Below are 15,355 nucleotides of genomic sequence, written 5' to 3'. Positions count from 1 at the left end.
TAGAGGAAAAAAATAAATCGGAGATATCGAGAATAAAGTCATAATATAACGAGAAAAAAGTAATATTGAGAAAATAAGTGGTTTATGAGAAAAAAGTAATAATATTATGAGAACAAAGTCATAATATTATAAAGTAGTAATTTGTAATCTTTTTCTTTTTTTCTCGTAAGGTTATGACTTTATTCTCGTAATATTACGACTTTTTTTCTTGTAAAGTTATGACTTTATTCTCGTAATATTACGACTTTTTTTCTCGTTTAGTTAGGACTTAATTCTCGTAATATTATGACTTTATTCTGGAAATCTCAGATGTTTTTTTCCCTCAATGTGGCCCTAATACTCTGTAGTACATTTGCACTTTAGCCCTCACTGCATTAGACTTACATACTATGTACTTAGAATTCCAATTCCAATTATTCCTAATTGTTTTGTTATCACTATTATGTAGTCATATTATTTCTTGTCTCTAGGTGGAGGCTTCAGATAAGCCCAGTGTTTTTTTTTTGCCTCTTCCTGCACTTTATATTATTAATTAATTTTTTTATTGTTGTGTTTAAGACAATAGTCTTAAATTGTGCAAAACAAATAAATAAAAAAAAAATATTTATATATTATTATTATTATTATTATTTTATTGTTGTTGTGGAATGGAAAGCCCCTTTAAAACCGCGCATGCGCAGAGAGGCGGAGCCAGCGGAAGTCCTGACGTCGAGCTTCTTTTTGTTTGAGGCCGCTGAGAGAGTCGACACATTTTAGTTTCATCCTTCCTGCTCAAATACCGGTTTTTATCTGCATTACTTTCGGTGAGTACTTGTATTAACACCTTCCCAAGGTTGTCTAACACATTAACCTAATCATAAAACCGCTAAAACGTATAAATAAACAGTTTAAAAGGGTGTTTTTCATCCGGGAATGTTGCCATCATGGGCAGTTAGCTTAGCATTAGCATCAAGTTAGCTTAGCCGTTAGCCACATTTAAGCTAACTTAGCATTAGCATCAAGCTAACTTAGCATCATTATATCTTGCATAGCTTAACTTTGTCTCTATTATAACTCAAAGTTTATGATGACATGTCAACAGGAAGGTGTGTTTAATGTCATATCATTACATCATGATTGTTTTTAGTGTGTTTTAGAGTGATTTATTATAATAAATAAACAAACACGTGTTAGCTAGCTAGCAGGCCAGCTAACTAGCTAGCTAACACATGGTGAAGGCCTGGAGTTAGCTGATGCAAAGCTACAATTAGCCAGCTGTAGTTTGGAGAATCCTTCATTTATTTATCCTTTTAAAGCTCAAAAAGTCACCAGAACATGTCTGCTTCAGGGTCACACTTCTGATAAAGGTGTAAACTATTTAATCCTCCTGATTAATAACAAACTACAAAGCTCCTTTGTACCACCTCAGACTGCCTTTTGTCTTCATTTGTATGGATAATATTTATTTTTTAAATAAAACCAACACTACTATATCAACACCAACTAAACTATTTAATCCTCCTGATTAATAACTACTACAAAGCTTCTCTGTACCACCTCAGACTGCCTTTTGTCTTCATTTTTATGGATAACTTTGTCGAAAAGCCCTCCTGTTATTATCTGTATATTATATCAAATGAAACCAACACTATTGTTGTGTCTAGTTTTAGTCCTTCATGAAATTAAATGTGTAACACACATGAATTTTTATCCCTGCTTTGTTGAAAATCACACTGTGTAAAGGATACATATAGAGATAATAACAGGAGGGCTTTTTGATTGTCTAAAATGAAGACAACACAGACCAAAGGCAGTTTGATAAAGGTGTAAACTATTTAATCCTCCTGATTAATAACAAACTACAGACACCCACCAGCTTCATTGTACCACCTCAGACTGCCTTTTGTCTTCATTTGTATGGATAACTTTATCAAAAAGCCCTCCTGTTATTATCTGTATACTATATCAAATGAAACCAACACTATTGTTGTATCTAGTTTTAGTCCTTCAAGAAGATTTTAGTTGACAATCATGAAATTAAATGTGTAACAAACATGAATTTAATTTCAGACCCTGGTTACAACTATATTGTTTTAATTTGTAAAAAAAAGTAGTTTTTACACAAATAAATGGCTCATTTGTTGTACTTTTTACAACATGTGTCGTAACATTTGGTGCTCTGGTGAGCGTTTACAGGTCAAAATATATTACAGCGAACAGATTTATAAAAAGACGTGTCACCAAGTGGAACAGTGTGGCTCTTGGGTGTGTTTGTAATTGGACAACAATGGAGCTCTTCACAGACAATACTAGTTACTAGGATCAATTCATTGTTTGTTTTGGTCTTTTCATGAGACTTTTTGTCAATATGACCAGCTTTATCCTTTAGAATGTTAAAGGTACATATTTAGCTGCATTTTGTTATCAAACTTATGTAAGAATAAATTATAGTGGTGAACTCATGACAGTTACATGGAGCTCACCCAAGTTACACCCAGACGCTGGCAATACAAAACATAATTAAAGGCAGCACTTTGTGTTGTTCACTTGTGTGTTAAGGTGTAGTCTGCACAGCTTGAGCAAACATTGACTGTCTTGTGTTCTATCCTTTTTCAGGGTGTCTTTTATGAGTAATCAGAAGCAGCAAAAGCCGACGCTAACAGGCCAGCGGTTCAAAACGAGGAAAAGAGGTTTTCTGCTTTGCATGTCTAACTATGTACAAATCTTGTTCCCTTGTTGTTTCTTTTCTGAATCCAACATGTGTGCCCCTTTTCCACAGATGAAAAGGAGAGATTTGACCCTACTCAGTTTCAAGAAAGTATCGTACAAGGCTTGAATCAAACTGGCAGTGATTTGGAAGCGGTCGCAAAATTCCTTGATGCCTCTGGCGCCAAGCTTGACTACCGTCGGTATGCAGAGACACTCTTTGACATCCTGGTGGCTGGCGGAATGCTGGGTGAGTTGTGTTAAGAAAGGCATTATTTACATCGGCTTAAGTCTTGACATAATAATTAAAAAAAGGAATCAAATTCAAGATCTAAACTTGTTCACGTAGAGCAAAGACATGTTAAGTTTGATATAATGTTTATTTAAAGTGCAGTAGACAATTGTTGGTGAGGAAAATGCATGCATTTTGAATTATTTTGCATAATTTTACTTGTGCAGCACAATATGGCTAAGAAGTTAACCTGTGGACTGTAAACAAATAAGTAGTAACACTTTTTTGCTAATGCTTTGGTATCAGATGCAGAAATGTTTTGATCTGACATGTATAGTAGGTCTTAAGAGGTTGATTGAAGCTAAATAAAATCATTCATACAAATGTGATGTGGACCCGAAGTATATGAAAGCGAGCAACTACTGTTTTAACTTAAATGGTCGCTTTTATTTTCTCTCCTGCAGCCCCAGGTGGGACTCTATCTGACGACATGACCCGCACTGAGTTCTGCCTCTTCACGGCACAAGAAGACCTGGAGACGATGCAAGCATATGCTCAGGTAGAAAGCACGCCCAGCTACTGTTTGTACACGTTTATATGCACTTATTAAATATCAGTCATCATTGATCCACAACCGATTTGACATTCCTCTTTTTAATTCAGATATGGGAAATGCCACCTTAGACTTCATACACGTTTAAGCAATGAGTTAACTTAATGCGTCTTTTTCCCCGACTAGGTTTTTAACAAGCTGATCAGGCGTTACAAGTACCTGGAGAAGGGTTTCGAAGAGGAGATCAAGAAGGTGTGTTTAATTTTTTTAACAGGATAAAAGACCGGTTTTTGAACAGAACTAAGCTCACAACTTGTCGTACTGGTTTGACACGTTTTGTAGCTGAAAAACTATAAATTGTCAGCAGTAGCACACAACTCTCACTATATGTTAACAGGAAATTAGGGGTGGACATAATGTTTGAAAAATAGAAGTGCATTCTACCAAGATTTCTATATTTTCACCAATGCTCTGCAATTAAGTTCAGCTGTCAGCATTCAAACGCATTTTCTGCAGTTAGTATTAGTTTGTGCTTCACCTCAGAGACATGTCTAATACTTTGACAGTTTTACAATAATTCAGCAAGTGTTAAAAAGTGATGTCACAGTTATTGATTATAGTTAGAGTGAAACTTAATTTTGTAGCTGAAAAACTAAAAATGTATAGGCAGTTTGCGTTTTAATCTTCTAGTAATGTAAGAAAACAACAATGACACGCATTATAAAGCAGATCGGTTGCCAGCTGCAAAACAATAAAGTTGAAGGTAAAGCCACACCTGCGTTGTTGTACAGTATGAATTTGCCTGCATTCAAATCAAAGATGTGTGGGATTAACTAACGTCTGTAACTGTACACACAACAAACCTGTATTTGTTTTGTCTCTGTAGTTGCTGCTGTTTCTGAAGGGGTTCACTGAGTCTGAGCGCAACAAACTGGCCATGCTGACCGGCATCCTGCTGGCCAACGGCAACATATCAGCCTCCATCCTTAACAGCCTCTACAACGAGAACCTCGTCAAAGAGGGTGAGGAGAAATTCTGTAGAAAGGATTGGAAATGAGTAGGAAGGCTTCCTTCTCTTTAGGTCCTCCCCAAAATGTTAATTCTGGGTTTGTGGACATGTTCCAAGACCTTTTTATACTGGCTACGCAGTCAGCATGGGAGACTTTGTATTCCGTGAGAGCACAACAGAAACCCAACTTGTCTTGACTCGTTTTTATTTAGGAGTATCTGCAGCCTTCGCTGTCAAGCTGTTCAAGGCATGGATCAATGAGAGGGACATCAACTCTGTTGCTGCCATGCTCCGCAAAGTCGGCATGGACAACAGGCTGATGGTAAATTAACTGTTTTAATGTGTGATAGCTTGCAAATCATCTGTGTGTTTTAGATTTACTTTCAAGTCCTGCACAAGTTGTCACATTTGTTTGCACATAGTTATTCTGCATTTTTTGCCGTTTCATCCGGTTTCGTACATGCATCAGCTCTAACCTGAAAATATCTCTGCCCCACAGGAACTCTTTCCTGCCAACAAACGGAGCTGCGAACATTTTTCTAAGTACTTTACTGACGCCGGGCTGAAGGAGCTGTCTGACTTCGCCCGCAACCAGCAATCCATCGGCGCCCGCAAAGAGCTGCAGAAGGATCTCCAGGTGCTGATGTCCGGCGGTGAACCTCAGAAGGAGGTGAGGTTTCTCTGGGATCAGAAAGCAAGGCTACAGCTGCACTGCCACAGACGATATGAAGTGAAATATAAATACATCCTGGTCTAGCTAGAATTTTGGCCTCAGTGGCTGCTGGACAAAATAGCAAATAGTTCACAATAAACAATATTTCTGCAGTAAATACCAATTTGGTGAGGCAGCTTGGGATGTTTTTAAATTTAGTTGAAACTGACAGAGGCATTGTCTCAGCTGTTATTATCATGTTAAATGTCTGTCGGTGCAGGTGAAGGTCCTTATTGTTCCTCTTTTGTAACAGCTTTTTGTGTTTGACAAATGTCCTCAATATTGATACTTCCCCTCCCTTTGCCATGTTGCATAATTTCTGTGTTTGTGACTTGACACATTAGGTGGTCAGGCAGTAGCTGACACAATGAGTCATAAAGTTTAGTACAAATAAGCAGTTTCAGTGTTATTAGTGGCCTGAACTGCATCATTCAGAAATGACACAACATACCCATATGCAGTACTTATCCACTCCGTTTTCCCCCTTTTCAAAGTGTGAATGTGATGTTTAGTGGCCTATAATAATTGCTAATCCAGCACTGTTATTCTCTCTGTTGGTTCAGATTATCGCCTACACCAAAGAGGAGATGAAAAAGGCCAACCTCTCTGAGCAGGCCATGATCAACATGATCTGGACCTGCGTGATGAGCTCTGTGGAGTGGAACAAGAAAGAAGAGCTGGTGACCGAACAAGCCATCAAACACTTGAAGGTATGCACCACCGTTAAGTCCTGGAAGAAGTTTAAATGCATTTTAAACAGTTGAATAAAGCACTACTAAAACAGAGTAATCCATCAGACACAGTTAAGAACCAAAACAGAGAATTTGCTCATGTGTTGGTTTGCAAGGATTGGGCAATAGATTGTGAACTTTGCCACAGTGACTGCAGGTTCTGGCAAGTCTGAAAGTGTTGTTCAGTGCTGTGAAATACAGTTTGTCTTCAGCAGTAGAGTAGCTCTGTTCTCACTTTGATTTTACTTTACATTAAAGCTTCCTCAAATGTTTTGTTTTACTTTGGAATTGTTGAAAGCAGGAAAAACACTGGAATAGTCTGCATGTTTTTGATGGATTAGGGTTGGAGTTTTATGTAAAAGAAGACCAACTTAAAGTTTTATTAACTTAAAGCACAATTATCTTGATAATGTTGTGTACGGGATGATGTTTGTACCAGTAGTTGTACTGTGTTTCTGCCTTGCTGAATGCTAAACTTGCTCTTTCTGTAGTCGAGGGATAAAGCGAGTGAATTTAGGATGAATCTTTGTATCAAACTTATTTTATTCTGGCCTGTTTCACCCTGAAGTAGTAGAGCTCAGTGCTGAGGGCTTGTGTGAAGTTGTCTTGCGTCACAAGTGTAATTTGTACTGTTGATGTGATGATCATGGTGTGAAAGTGGCCAGAGACAGGAACAAGAACAACAAAAACTTCAGTAGTGTGAAGAGGAACCCATTCAGCTGTCTGCTGTTAATCAATACACTTTGATGCACCAACAAGCTTTCACTACATACATTATAACTCCTAAGAGAGCTAGCTGAGTGCATTTCCATCTCTGCCCCAGAAAGGAGAGCTGTTTTCTCTGACATGGCTTCTCATTTCTGCAGCAATACAGCCTTCTGCTGAAAGCCTTCACCTCCCAGGGTCTGTCCGAGCTCAGCCTGCTGCTGAAGATCCAGGAGTACTGCTACGACAACATCCACTTCATGAAGGCCTTTCAGAAGATCGTGGTGCTCCTCTACAAAGGTTGGTGTCGCCATTTCAGAATTAATTTACGTCCATACTACCACGCCTGAAAACAAATATTACATGACCATTCGCATACACTGGGCATGCGTGTGCCTGTAAACCGGAAGCATTGCTGGACACAGGAATTGATGCCAAGCGCTCAAATTATAGCTTTCCTCCTGCGCATGTAGGCAGTAGTAGCATTATAAAATGCAGAATTTGACTGCACAACAGCTGCAAGCAGAGACAACAAGGTCGGCAACACTTGTCACTCGTTATCCATGTTGAAATTAACCACTGGTGGTCGAGGCTGAGGTTTGTTTTCTTCTGGAAAAGGTTCACATGATGGAGCGTGACAAATCAGGGAAGGACACGTTATTACTGGTAAGGCCCAATCAAGAAGCGAACGTGGGTGTTTGAAAACGTCGTTTTCAAAGGTCTCCGTTTCTGTCCGTCCAGATTAAAATGCAACCCCCCCCCCCCCGAGTTTAAAAACTAAAACGGCGTCTGCAGTGTTTTGAAACGTCTCCGTTCCAGGTGCTTGAAAATGCTGGAGTATTGTGGACGCTAACGTATTAGTGTGGATGTAGCCTTAACATTCCACTGACGCTTTGTCTGATTTTGTTTTAGGTTTCTGAAAGTCCCTTCACTTTTAACGCTGACAAGTATGGGGTCATTTTTTAACATTTCCCTGACCTTAAAATGTTGTACCTCCCTAATTTTAGCAAAACACTTGCAAGGTTGGCTTGTGCAGCTTCTGATTACACATTTCCCTGAAAAATCTTGAGTGGTTGAGAAGCTAATCAGAGCCACAAGCAGCACTTCCCGTCAAGCATCAGTCAACTGTTTTTTCTTTAAGTGATCCTTTGCAAAGGCAGGCACTTTTGGATGTAACGTTTGTGAGCACAGCTTTTACACTGTCCTTGTCCTCCTAACAGCGGATGTATTGAGCGAAGAGGCCATACTGAAGTGGTACACTGATGCCCACGTTGCCAAGGGGAAGAGCGTTTTCCTCGAGCAGATGAAAAAATTCGTCGAGTGGCTGAAGAACGCAGAGGAAGGTAAAAAAACAAAACGCACAACACACACCCTTTCACCATGAGGCCGTAAACCGGTCTCACAGCAGATATGTTGACTTATCATAGCAGGAAAGTGTGTTCCCAATAATGACTGCTCCCTCCCCTGTGAATCAGCATAAATGTGACAATGAAATTTAACCTTTATTAGAGTTCGGCCGGTGTTTTAAAAGTCAAAATGGCTTCCGTTTTTTAAGATGACTCAAAATAACATCTAGGGCTGTTTTTATTATGAATTATTTTCAATATCAATCTGTGAATTTATTTTCTTGCTTTAATTGTTTCTAAAATTAAAGCAAGATGTTGAATTGGCTCCGCCGCCGATACAACCGTGCTGAATTGGCCGTAAAACGGGCAGACTGGAGCCGCCGGCGCGGACACACCGCAAAAACTAGGCCGTTAGACGCAGATGTTTATGGTTTCTGTGCGTGACTGACTCGGTGTGCAAAGATCTTTACGCTGACTTTGGGATGGTTGGAATTATTTTTGGCGACAGTGGTGAAAAAAAGTTAGTCTGGAGCCTTGTATACCAGTTGCTATAGCAAAACAACAAAAATCTGTATCGGCCGACACGCGGCTCATCGGCGATCGTATTGACTGCAAAAAACATGATTGGGACGTCTCTTAAGTTCGATTAATTGTTCATCCCTAACCCAGAATAAGAGGCTTGTGCAATATGTAATTTTTTAATGTTAACGTCTTAATCGTTGAAACACACAGTGAAGTTTTGATCACTTTGACCAAGTCAATAATTTTCTTTCCGCAGAGTCGGAGTCGGACGAAGAGGAGACAGACTAAAACCTCCACTGCCAGATGAGCTTTTTCCCCCTTTTCTTTTCTTTTTTTTAAAAAGTAGCAGCAGGAGCAGTAGAATGTCTTTTTCCTTCTTTCTCTTCTACCTCCTGTTACTTTTTTTTTATCCCCAAACAGCCTTCCACCACTCAAACGCATTTAAACAAAATAAAAAAAAGATGCGTAACATGTTTAGGTGTCGCGGCTCACGGTGGAAGCGGAAAACGATGAATACTACCCCTCATCTTTTTTATTTTGGTATTATTATTATTGTATTTCCTTCTGTAATTTGGATACAAAACATTCCATGTGATCTCGATGGCCGCTGCTCGTATGAATCACAACCAGGATTTGTTTGATATTCGAGTTTGCGTTTTTGCCATGCGACTGAGGCTGACGAAAAAGCAATTTTGCCAACATTTCTTTTTTTCTTCTCCCCTTTTTGACTTTTTGTTTCACCCAGCTCATGTTTTGGCTCCTGTTGGCTCTTAAACTTCGCCTCCTTTCTTGACTTTTGGGTAAACCTGTACCGCGTGTCTAGATCAGTCCGTCAGAGGACACGCCCCCTGTAAGATGCCTCGCCAGCTAACTGATTATTATTGGTTTCTACTTTCTTTAATCTGATATGAACCGATTGACTTTTTTATGAAAATAAAAGATTATTGAAATGGTTCGACTGTGTTCTTTGGCATTGTTATTTTTATCAACATTTTTGTATTTAGATAGAAAGTGCATTAAAACATTAAACATAATCATTTTTCAAACAAATCTGAAGGCACTTTTTGTAAAATGTGTAGCCTCAAACACAAACTGAAAAATGTTTAACCCACTTTTGATGTTTTTGTGCCACATAAATGTGGGAAAAAGTTTCCATGTGTCAGAAAGAAATGTAATGAGGTAAAAAAATATACATTATCTGTTGGGAATTTATAGAGCAAATTTCTGCCAGAGAAAGATAATTGTGACAAACAAAATATTAGTCAAACTTATGTATCTATCAAATGTACATACTGTTAATTACTATCATAATGTTGACTTGACATGAGTGTTTTGTGGTTGACATCTTATACAAATAACCAGTCTAACATCAAAATTCATTCATTGTTACTGAAATTGGGTCCCCCCACACAAACTACAATTGTTTTGACATAAAGTAGAAATACATTTTGAGCATTTGTGGACAATGAACAAAGACAAGTTTGATATTATTCTCATTTTTATTTGTATTGTACAAAAATACATTTATCTTCAAGCAGCTTCTCCAGTATTTGCGATGTGCAAAGGACACAGTTGTCAGGTATTCAAGTACATTTTTATACAGTCATGTTACACATTAGATTTAGAGGTAGGCCTTCATATTTAAAACTGAGGTAGTGTGCAACGTTTTCATCCATATGTGCTGTATAATAAATATCAAGGGATCCAGTTGATTGTAAAAGGATTACATTTATATATTCTCCAGATTAGTGCAAAAGGATGCACTTTGCATGCCATGTGCACGCAAAACGTCACAGTTTTGCGTTTTTAAAGTGATACAGAGATTGTGCAACAATGCAAAAGTAAACATTTCACCACACTGCAAATATATGTTTATCAACCACTTAAGGCTGAGAGAGAAAGGGTTAAAGTTAAAGTAGTCTCCCATTCAGTTTGATCATTTTCCAATTGGATCTTCACATCGGGAACAAATCTTAATTTTGTGAAAAGCTTTGAGCTTTTGAGGTGCCTAAAACTTCCGTCAGTACCCAGTTTTGAAATGTCTGATTTCCACCTGTGCATTAAGGCGGCAACAATTAGGACTCGAATAATTCATTATGAACCAATCAAATGACCCCAAACTTACCAACAAATAGAAACCAACCAGGGCACCACTCTTACATAAAGCTACCTGAAATCTCCCCCTGAGTTTATCCAAACTAACGTGAATAAGTATTATTTCCCTCCTATTGTCAAAGCAGGCAAAGCACCGCGAAACCCCCAAATTTACTCCACTTATGGTAAAACAACGGGCATTAAAATAGGTGAACGATGTCGACACGGGGCGTTTTTTTGGACGCGAGGTGTCCGCAGATGTCCGTGTACGCCTCCGTTTGGGAGTATAACCGAGTCTTTAGTTTAAACGTTTCCAGAGGCGGCGAGTCACGCTGGATTCCCCTGATTTGCATAAAGTAGGCTAGACCTCAAATTTATGCAAATGAGGAGCATCCAATGTGACGCCCTGTCTCTCAAATCGCACCGCGGCGATACCAGAATGCATTGCACAGCTCCTTACATAGACAATGAATGGGAAGCGTGGAAATGACAGATCCTGTGGACATGTGCCATTCTCTTTCCTCTCGTCTCTGTACGTTAGTAGATTCATAAAGCCTCGGGATATGCACACTTTTTTGGCTTTGTGTCAATTTGTGCACCTAAATCGTGTCTTTCCATTAGCTTTGTATGCAATCGTGCATCTAAAATTCACCCAGCTTTAAAGGTAACCCTTTAATGCACCAAAAAATAAAAGATTAGATGTAACGGATATGAGGGCTGGGCCATTAATCAAACTTTATTTTCATTTTTTTCCCTTCCGACGCTTATGGAGCAAGATAATTGTTTTGTTTTTTTGTTAAATTATATATTTAAAGTTCAAGGAAATCCACTTTTTTAAGTTCAATAAATGCACGTTAAATGCAAGTCAATGAGTAATCGTGTTCAATAATCATGATCTCAATATTGACCAAAAATAATCGTGATTGTTTTTTTTGCCATAATCGAGCAGTCCTAACAGAAGCACATATTTATGGTAGTGCTTTAGGTAAAAACAAATAGTGCTATCCCTTGTTGCAGGGTACGGTAGAGATGGTAGAAAAGTTAACGATCCTTTAAAGTGCCTCTGAATAATTGTGATATTTCTGACAGCAGCGTTAACGGCGCTCAACTGACAGCAACCGCTGCAGTAGCTGCTCTTCAGTTTCCTACATGTGACTGAAGGCGACGAGGCTTTTTTTAAGGAGTTGGGCATGGGGTGGCGGTGGTGGGGTAGTTTATACTATTCGTGGGACTAAAATAGCCCCCCCGTCAGGTGCAACTTTACACATCGGCTCAGGTTACAGCTCAACCAAAACACCGAGGTTCAGAAGCTCACCAACGTGAACAGAAAGTGCTTTTCAGTGTTAATTTGTTTCTCTAGTCTAATCCAAAAAATAAATATATTTATATTATGTACAAAGTCCTACAGGTGTATGTCTACATGTAAACAACATCAAGGTGGACTCCCCGTCTGTCCGGAGCCGCGTGGCTTCACACAGCAGCTGAGTGCTTCCCTCCATCTCTGAGCTGTGGAGGCAAAATTAAGATTTGAAGACTTTATGAGACAAATAAATGTTTGCAGAGCACCAGTAAAAATACTAAAGTTTATGCTGCTGTAATGTGAAAATACAGTTTTGCATAAAGGTAATATTGACATAATATAAATGATCTTGTGACAGTTTCTAGCCTCTATTTATAACTGCAAGGTGTCCAGCCAAACTACTGTAAACACTTCTAATCCACTACTACACGTGTGTATTTAGGATAGAAATGATCGTTCACTGGGTGAAAGTCATCAGTGTTGTTTAATATTAATAATATCAATTTACATTTAGAATATTTACAGCACTTTTCCATTACCATGGTGCTTTGTGGTGTCTTTTAATCCATTTTGGAACCTAATTTTTCATCTACAGCACTCTCAAACTGGTGTTATCTGTATAAATATAAGGAGTTAACTGGTTACCTGTAATTCATCATTATTCATAATCAATTCTCCTTTAACACATCACATTAATCCATTAGTTTTGGAGTGTGCCAGATATTTACCTAAAACAGTTTTCTCATTTTAAGATCCATTCTACAGAGGAGGATCCAGTGTAACTGAGTGAAGCACTAAAACCTTTGAAGGCACCACAGCTTGTTTTCTTTTTGTGTCGTCAATCACTGGAGAAACAGGTGCCACTTTGGTCAACCCAGATCACCTTTGACCCTCGCAAACTCAGCACCTGAAATTCTATTTCTACTATAGAGAAGATGCAGCCTGCACAGGTGCATCATCTGCTCTAAAAGTATCACACTGAATGGAGTGACCTTGAAATAGATGCTGCGTAAAAATCAGCACCCGAGCAAATTCTGCAAAGCAGGAGATAGTAATGGGCTCTTTTTGTACATGTTACCATGGTGCAACAGGTGTCAACTTTGGTCAACTCAGATCACCTTTGACCCGCGCAAACTCAGCACCTGAAATTCTATTTCAAACATAGAGAAGATGCAGCCTGCACAGGTGCATCATCTGCTCTAAAAGTATCACACTGGATGGAGTGACCTTGAAATAGGTGCTGCGTAAAAATCAGCCCCCGAGCAATTCTGCATTGCAGGAGACAGTAATGGGCTCTTTTTTTGCACGTTACCATGGTGCAACAGGTGTAAGTGGCCGCTCACCAGTTTCCTCTGGTTGCTGAGGCAGAAGGTGCAGATGGGCCTCAGTGAGGGCGCGCTGTGCACCGTGGTGCCGTGCAGGATGCTCTGGTAACCGAGGCATGGCTGTCCGTCCCGGCAGTCCTCCCCCAGCAGCAGCACGTTGGCCAGGTGGGAGATGTAGCTGGAGGCCAGGCGCAGCGTCTCTATCTTGGAGAGCTTCCTGTCGGCGGGCTCGGTGGGGATAAGCGTGCGGAGTGCCGTGAAGGCCGTGTTCACGCTGTGCGTCCTGTCCCTCTCCCTTGCGTTGGCCGCCTGCCTCTGTTTGCTCACACCGGCGACGCACGCGTCTCCACCGCTGCTGCGTCTCCGCCTTCTCCTCCGTCTGCCTCTCCGGGAGCCTCCTCCGGCCTCCTCTTCAGCCACCTCACCCGGCTCTCTGCGGGGGCTGCAGCCGCCGTCCGAGCTGTCGCTGCCGCTGTCCAGGTCGTCCAGGTCAGAGGTGAAGCCGTCGGTGCCTGCAGTGGACTTCATCCTGGCTCTGCTCTGGTCTGACTGGAGCTGCTGGAGCTGAATGGAGCTGCTGGGGGAGGACTGGAGCTACTGGAGCTGCTGGAGCTGACTGGAGCTGCTGGAGTTGCTGGAGCTGACTGGAGCTGCTGGAGTTGACTGGAGCTGACTGGAGCTGCTGGAGCTGACTGGAGCTGCTGGAGCTGACTGGAGCTGCTAGGGCTGCTGGGGCCGTGCGTGCGGCTCCCGCACATCACTTTATCCTTCAGGGTGAAAATAGCACCGGGGGGCCGAGCAGCTGCCTCCGATCCGGTGACCGAGGGGGTTTGCGCCGTGCGTCCGGCCCATCGGCATACCATTGCTAATGAATGACGGCTGCTTTCTGGGTCGCCAGGCCGCCGCGGAGAAGGGAAGACAGGTGGAGCCTAAAGGGAGGAGGAGGGGAGGAGGAGGCACCTGTTGTGGTCTGGAGGATACAGGTTTAAATTAGGCTCCACCGATATGAGGCCTTCACAGCCGAGGATAGACTCAGAGCAACAATATGGATATTTGGGGCGATATTCAGGGTTCAATAACAAACAGACTAATCATGAAGTCTAGCAAACATGTTCTGGATCATATCCTCCTGGGAACCGAATTTAAAAAAGTGTCTTCCAATTACTTTTTTTTGTGATTTCCTTCCTATTTAGGGTTAAAAGAAAATCTTAACAATTTAGGTTGTTAAACTTTATTTTTATTGTCCACTGTAGTGGACTACAGGACTATTTCAGTGTGAAAAGACTGTAGAGTGATATTAAACCAAGAATACATTCAAATTGATTAAAAAAACACATGCCATATCACTGGAAAGCCCATGATGTCCTCTTTACAATACACCAAGGGTTGATAGAGTAGGTCAAAAGAGTAAGAGGATATGCATGTGGACAAAATGTCCACTACAGAGGACACATGTCAATGGGCTGGGTCTTAGATTGACGCTGCTGCAGACAACATGTCTGTGCCAATATGCATTTAATCAAAACACTTCAGGAAATAAAGTAAATATCATGCTTCACCTTCCATACATGATGCAACGTGTTTCATCAACACAGTGCAGTTTAAATAAAACCAAATAGCTGCAGAAAAGGGGATTATTTCTATTTCAAAACATTTCATTTCATTTCAATATCTCACTATAGTGCATAACAAAACAAAATGCTTTACACCAGTGAACTGTGTCCTCATCACTCAAATTTTCCACAAAGAAATTAGACAGGTGAAATGACTGCTGCCCTCAACTAAAGCATTCATTTACACAAAAATTACATTTATTTTTTGCCTCCTATTTTGTGTCCTCATTCAGAGTTGACCAATCAACCAATGCAGAGAAAGAGGAGTAAACTCCTTTAACCCAAATGAAATCTTCTCACACATCATGTTTCCTTCACACTCAGCAGATGAACTTGATGGTCACTTTAACGTAGTGATTCACACTGCAGGTTACTAATAACTAGTGTGTGTGTGTATGTTTGTGTCCCGCCTGTTGGCGTCCTGCAGGACAGAGGACAACTTTGCAGCCTTGGCGGCGTCTCTGAGCTTCCACTGAGTGAACAGTCCAGGTGGACCCGCCCGTCCCGTCCTGTGAGTGCCCACCAGGA

At 40.5% G+C, this 15,355-nt stretch overlaps 2 protein-coding genes across 3 annotated transcripts; one reads left to right on the top strand and one right to left on the bottom strand.

Moving 5' to 3' along the window:
- Positions 1-665: 665 nt before the first annotated feature.
- On the top strand, positions 666-9,450 carry bzw1a (basic leucine zipper and W2 domains 1a). The gene is made up of 12 exons (XM_074626509.1): positions 666-803; positions 2,596-2,669; positions 2,759-2,935; positions 3,382-3,476; positions 3,657-3,722; positions 4,357-4,492; positions 4,692-4,801; positions 4,979-5,149; positions 5,755-5,901; positions 6,789-6,927; positions 7,848-7,970; positions 8,752-9,450. Exons 2-12 carry the CDS (start codon positions 2,606-2,608, stop codon positions 8,781-8,783), a joined length of 1,260 nt encoding a protein of 419 aa, XP_074482610.1. The 5' UTR covers positions 666-803; positions 2,596-2,605; the 3' UTR covers positions 8,784-9,450.
- Positions 9,451-11,936: 2,486 nt separating this feature from the next.
- On the bottom strand, positions 11,937-13,934 carry LOC141762602 (transcription factor 15). Of its 2 annotated transcripts, XM_074626510.1 has the most exons (3): positions 13,879-13,934; positions 13,233-13,754; positions 11,937-12,095 (listed from the first exon to the last, which is right to left on the bottom strand). In XM_074626510.1, the coding sequence occupies exons 2-3, from the start codon at positions 13,740-13,742 to the stop codon at positions 12,060-12,062; spliced, it is 546 nt and encodes a 181-aa protein (XP_074482611.1). In that variant the 5' UTR covers positions 13,743-13,754; positions 13,879-13,934; the 3' UTR covers positions 11,937-12,059. The 2 variants fall into 2 exon arrangements, with proteins under 2 accessions (XP_074482611.1, XP_074482612.1); XM_074626511.1 differs by lacking the exon at positions 13,879-13,934 and having other exon boundaries at positions 13,233-13,823.
- Between the last annotated feature and the right edge of the window lie 1,421 nt (positions 13,935-15,355).

This window comes from Sebastes fasciatus, chromosome 24, assembly GCF_043250625.1.
Source record: "Sebastes fasciatus isolate fSebFas1 chromosome 24, fSebFas1.pri, whole genome shotgun sequence".
In the NCBI taxonomy this organism is placed as follows: domain Eukaryota; kingdom Metazoa; phylum Chordata; class Actinopteri; order Perciformes; family Sebastidae; genus Sebastes; species Sebastes fasciatus.
Note: the sequence above shows the minus strand (reverse complement) of the source record. Positions and strands in the feature narration are given on the sequence as shown.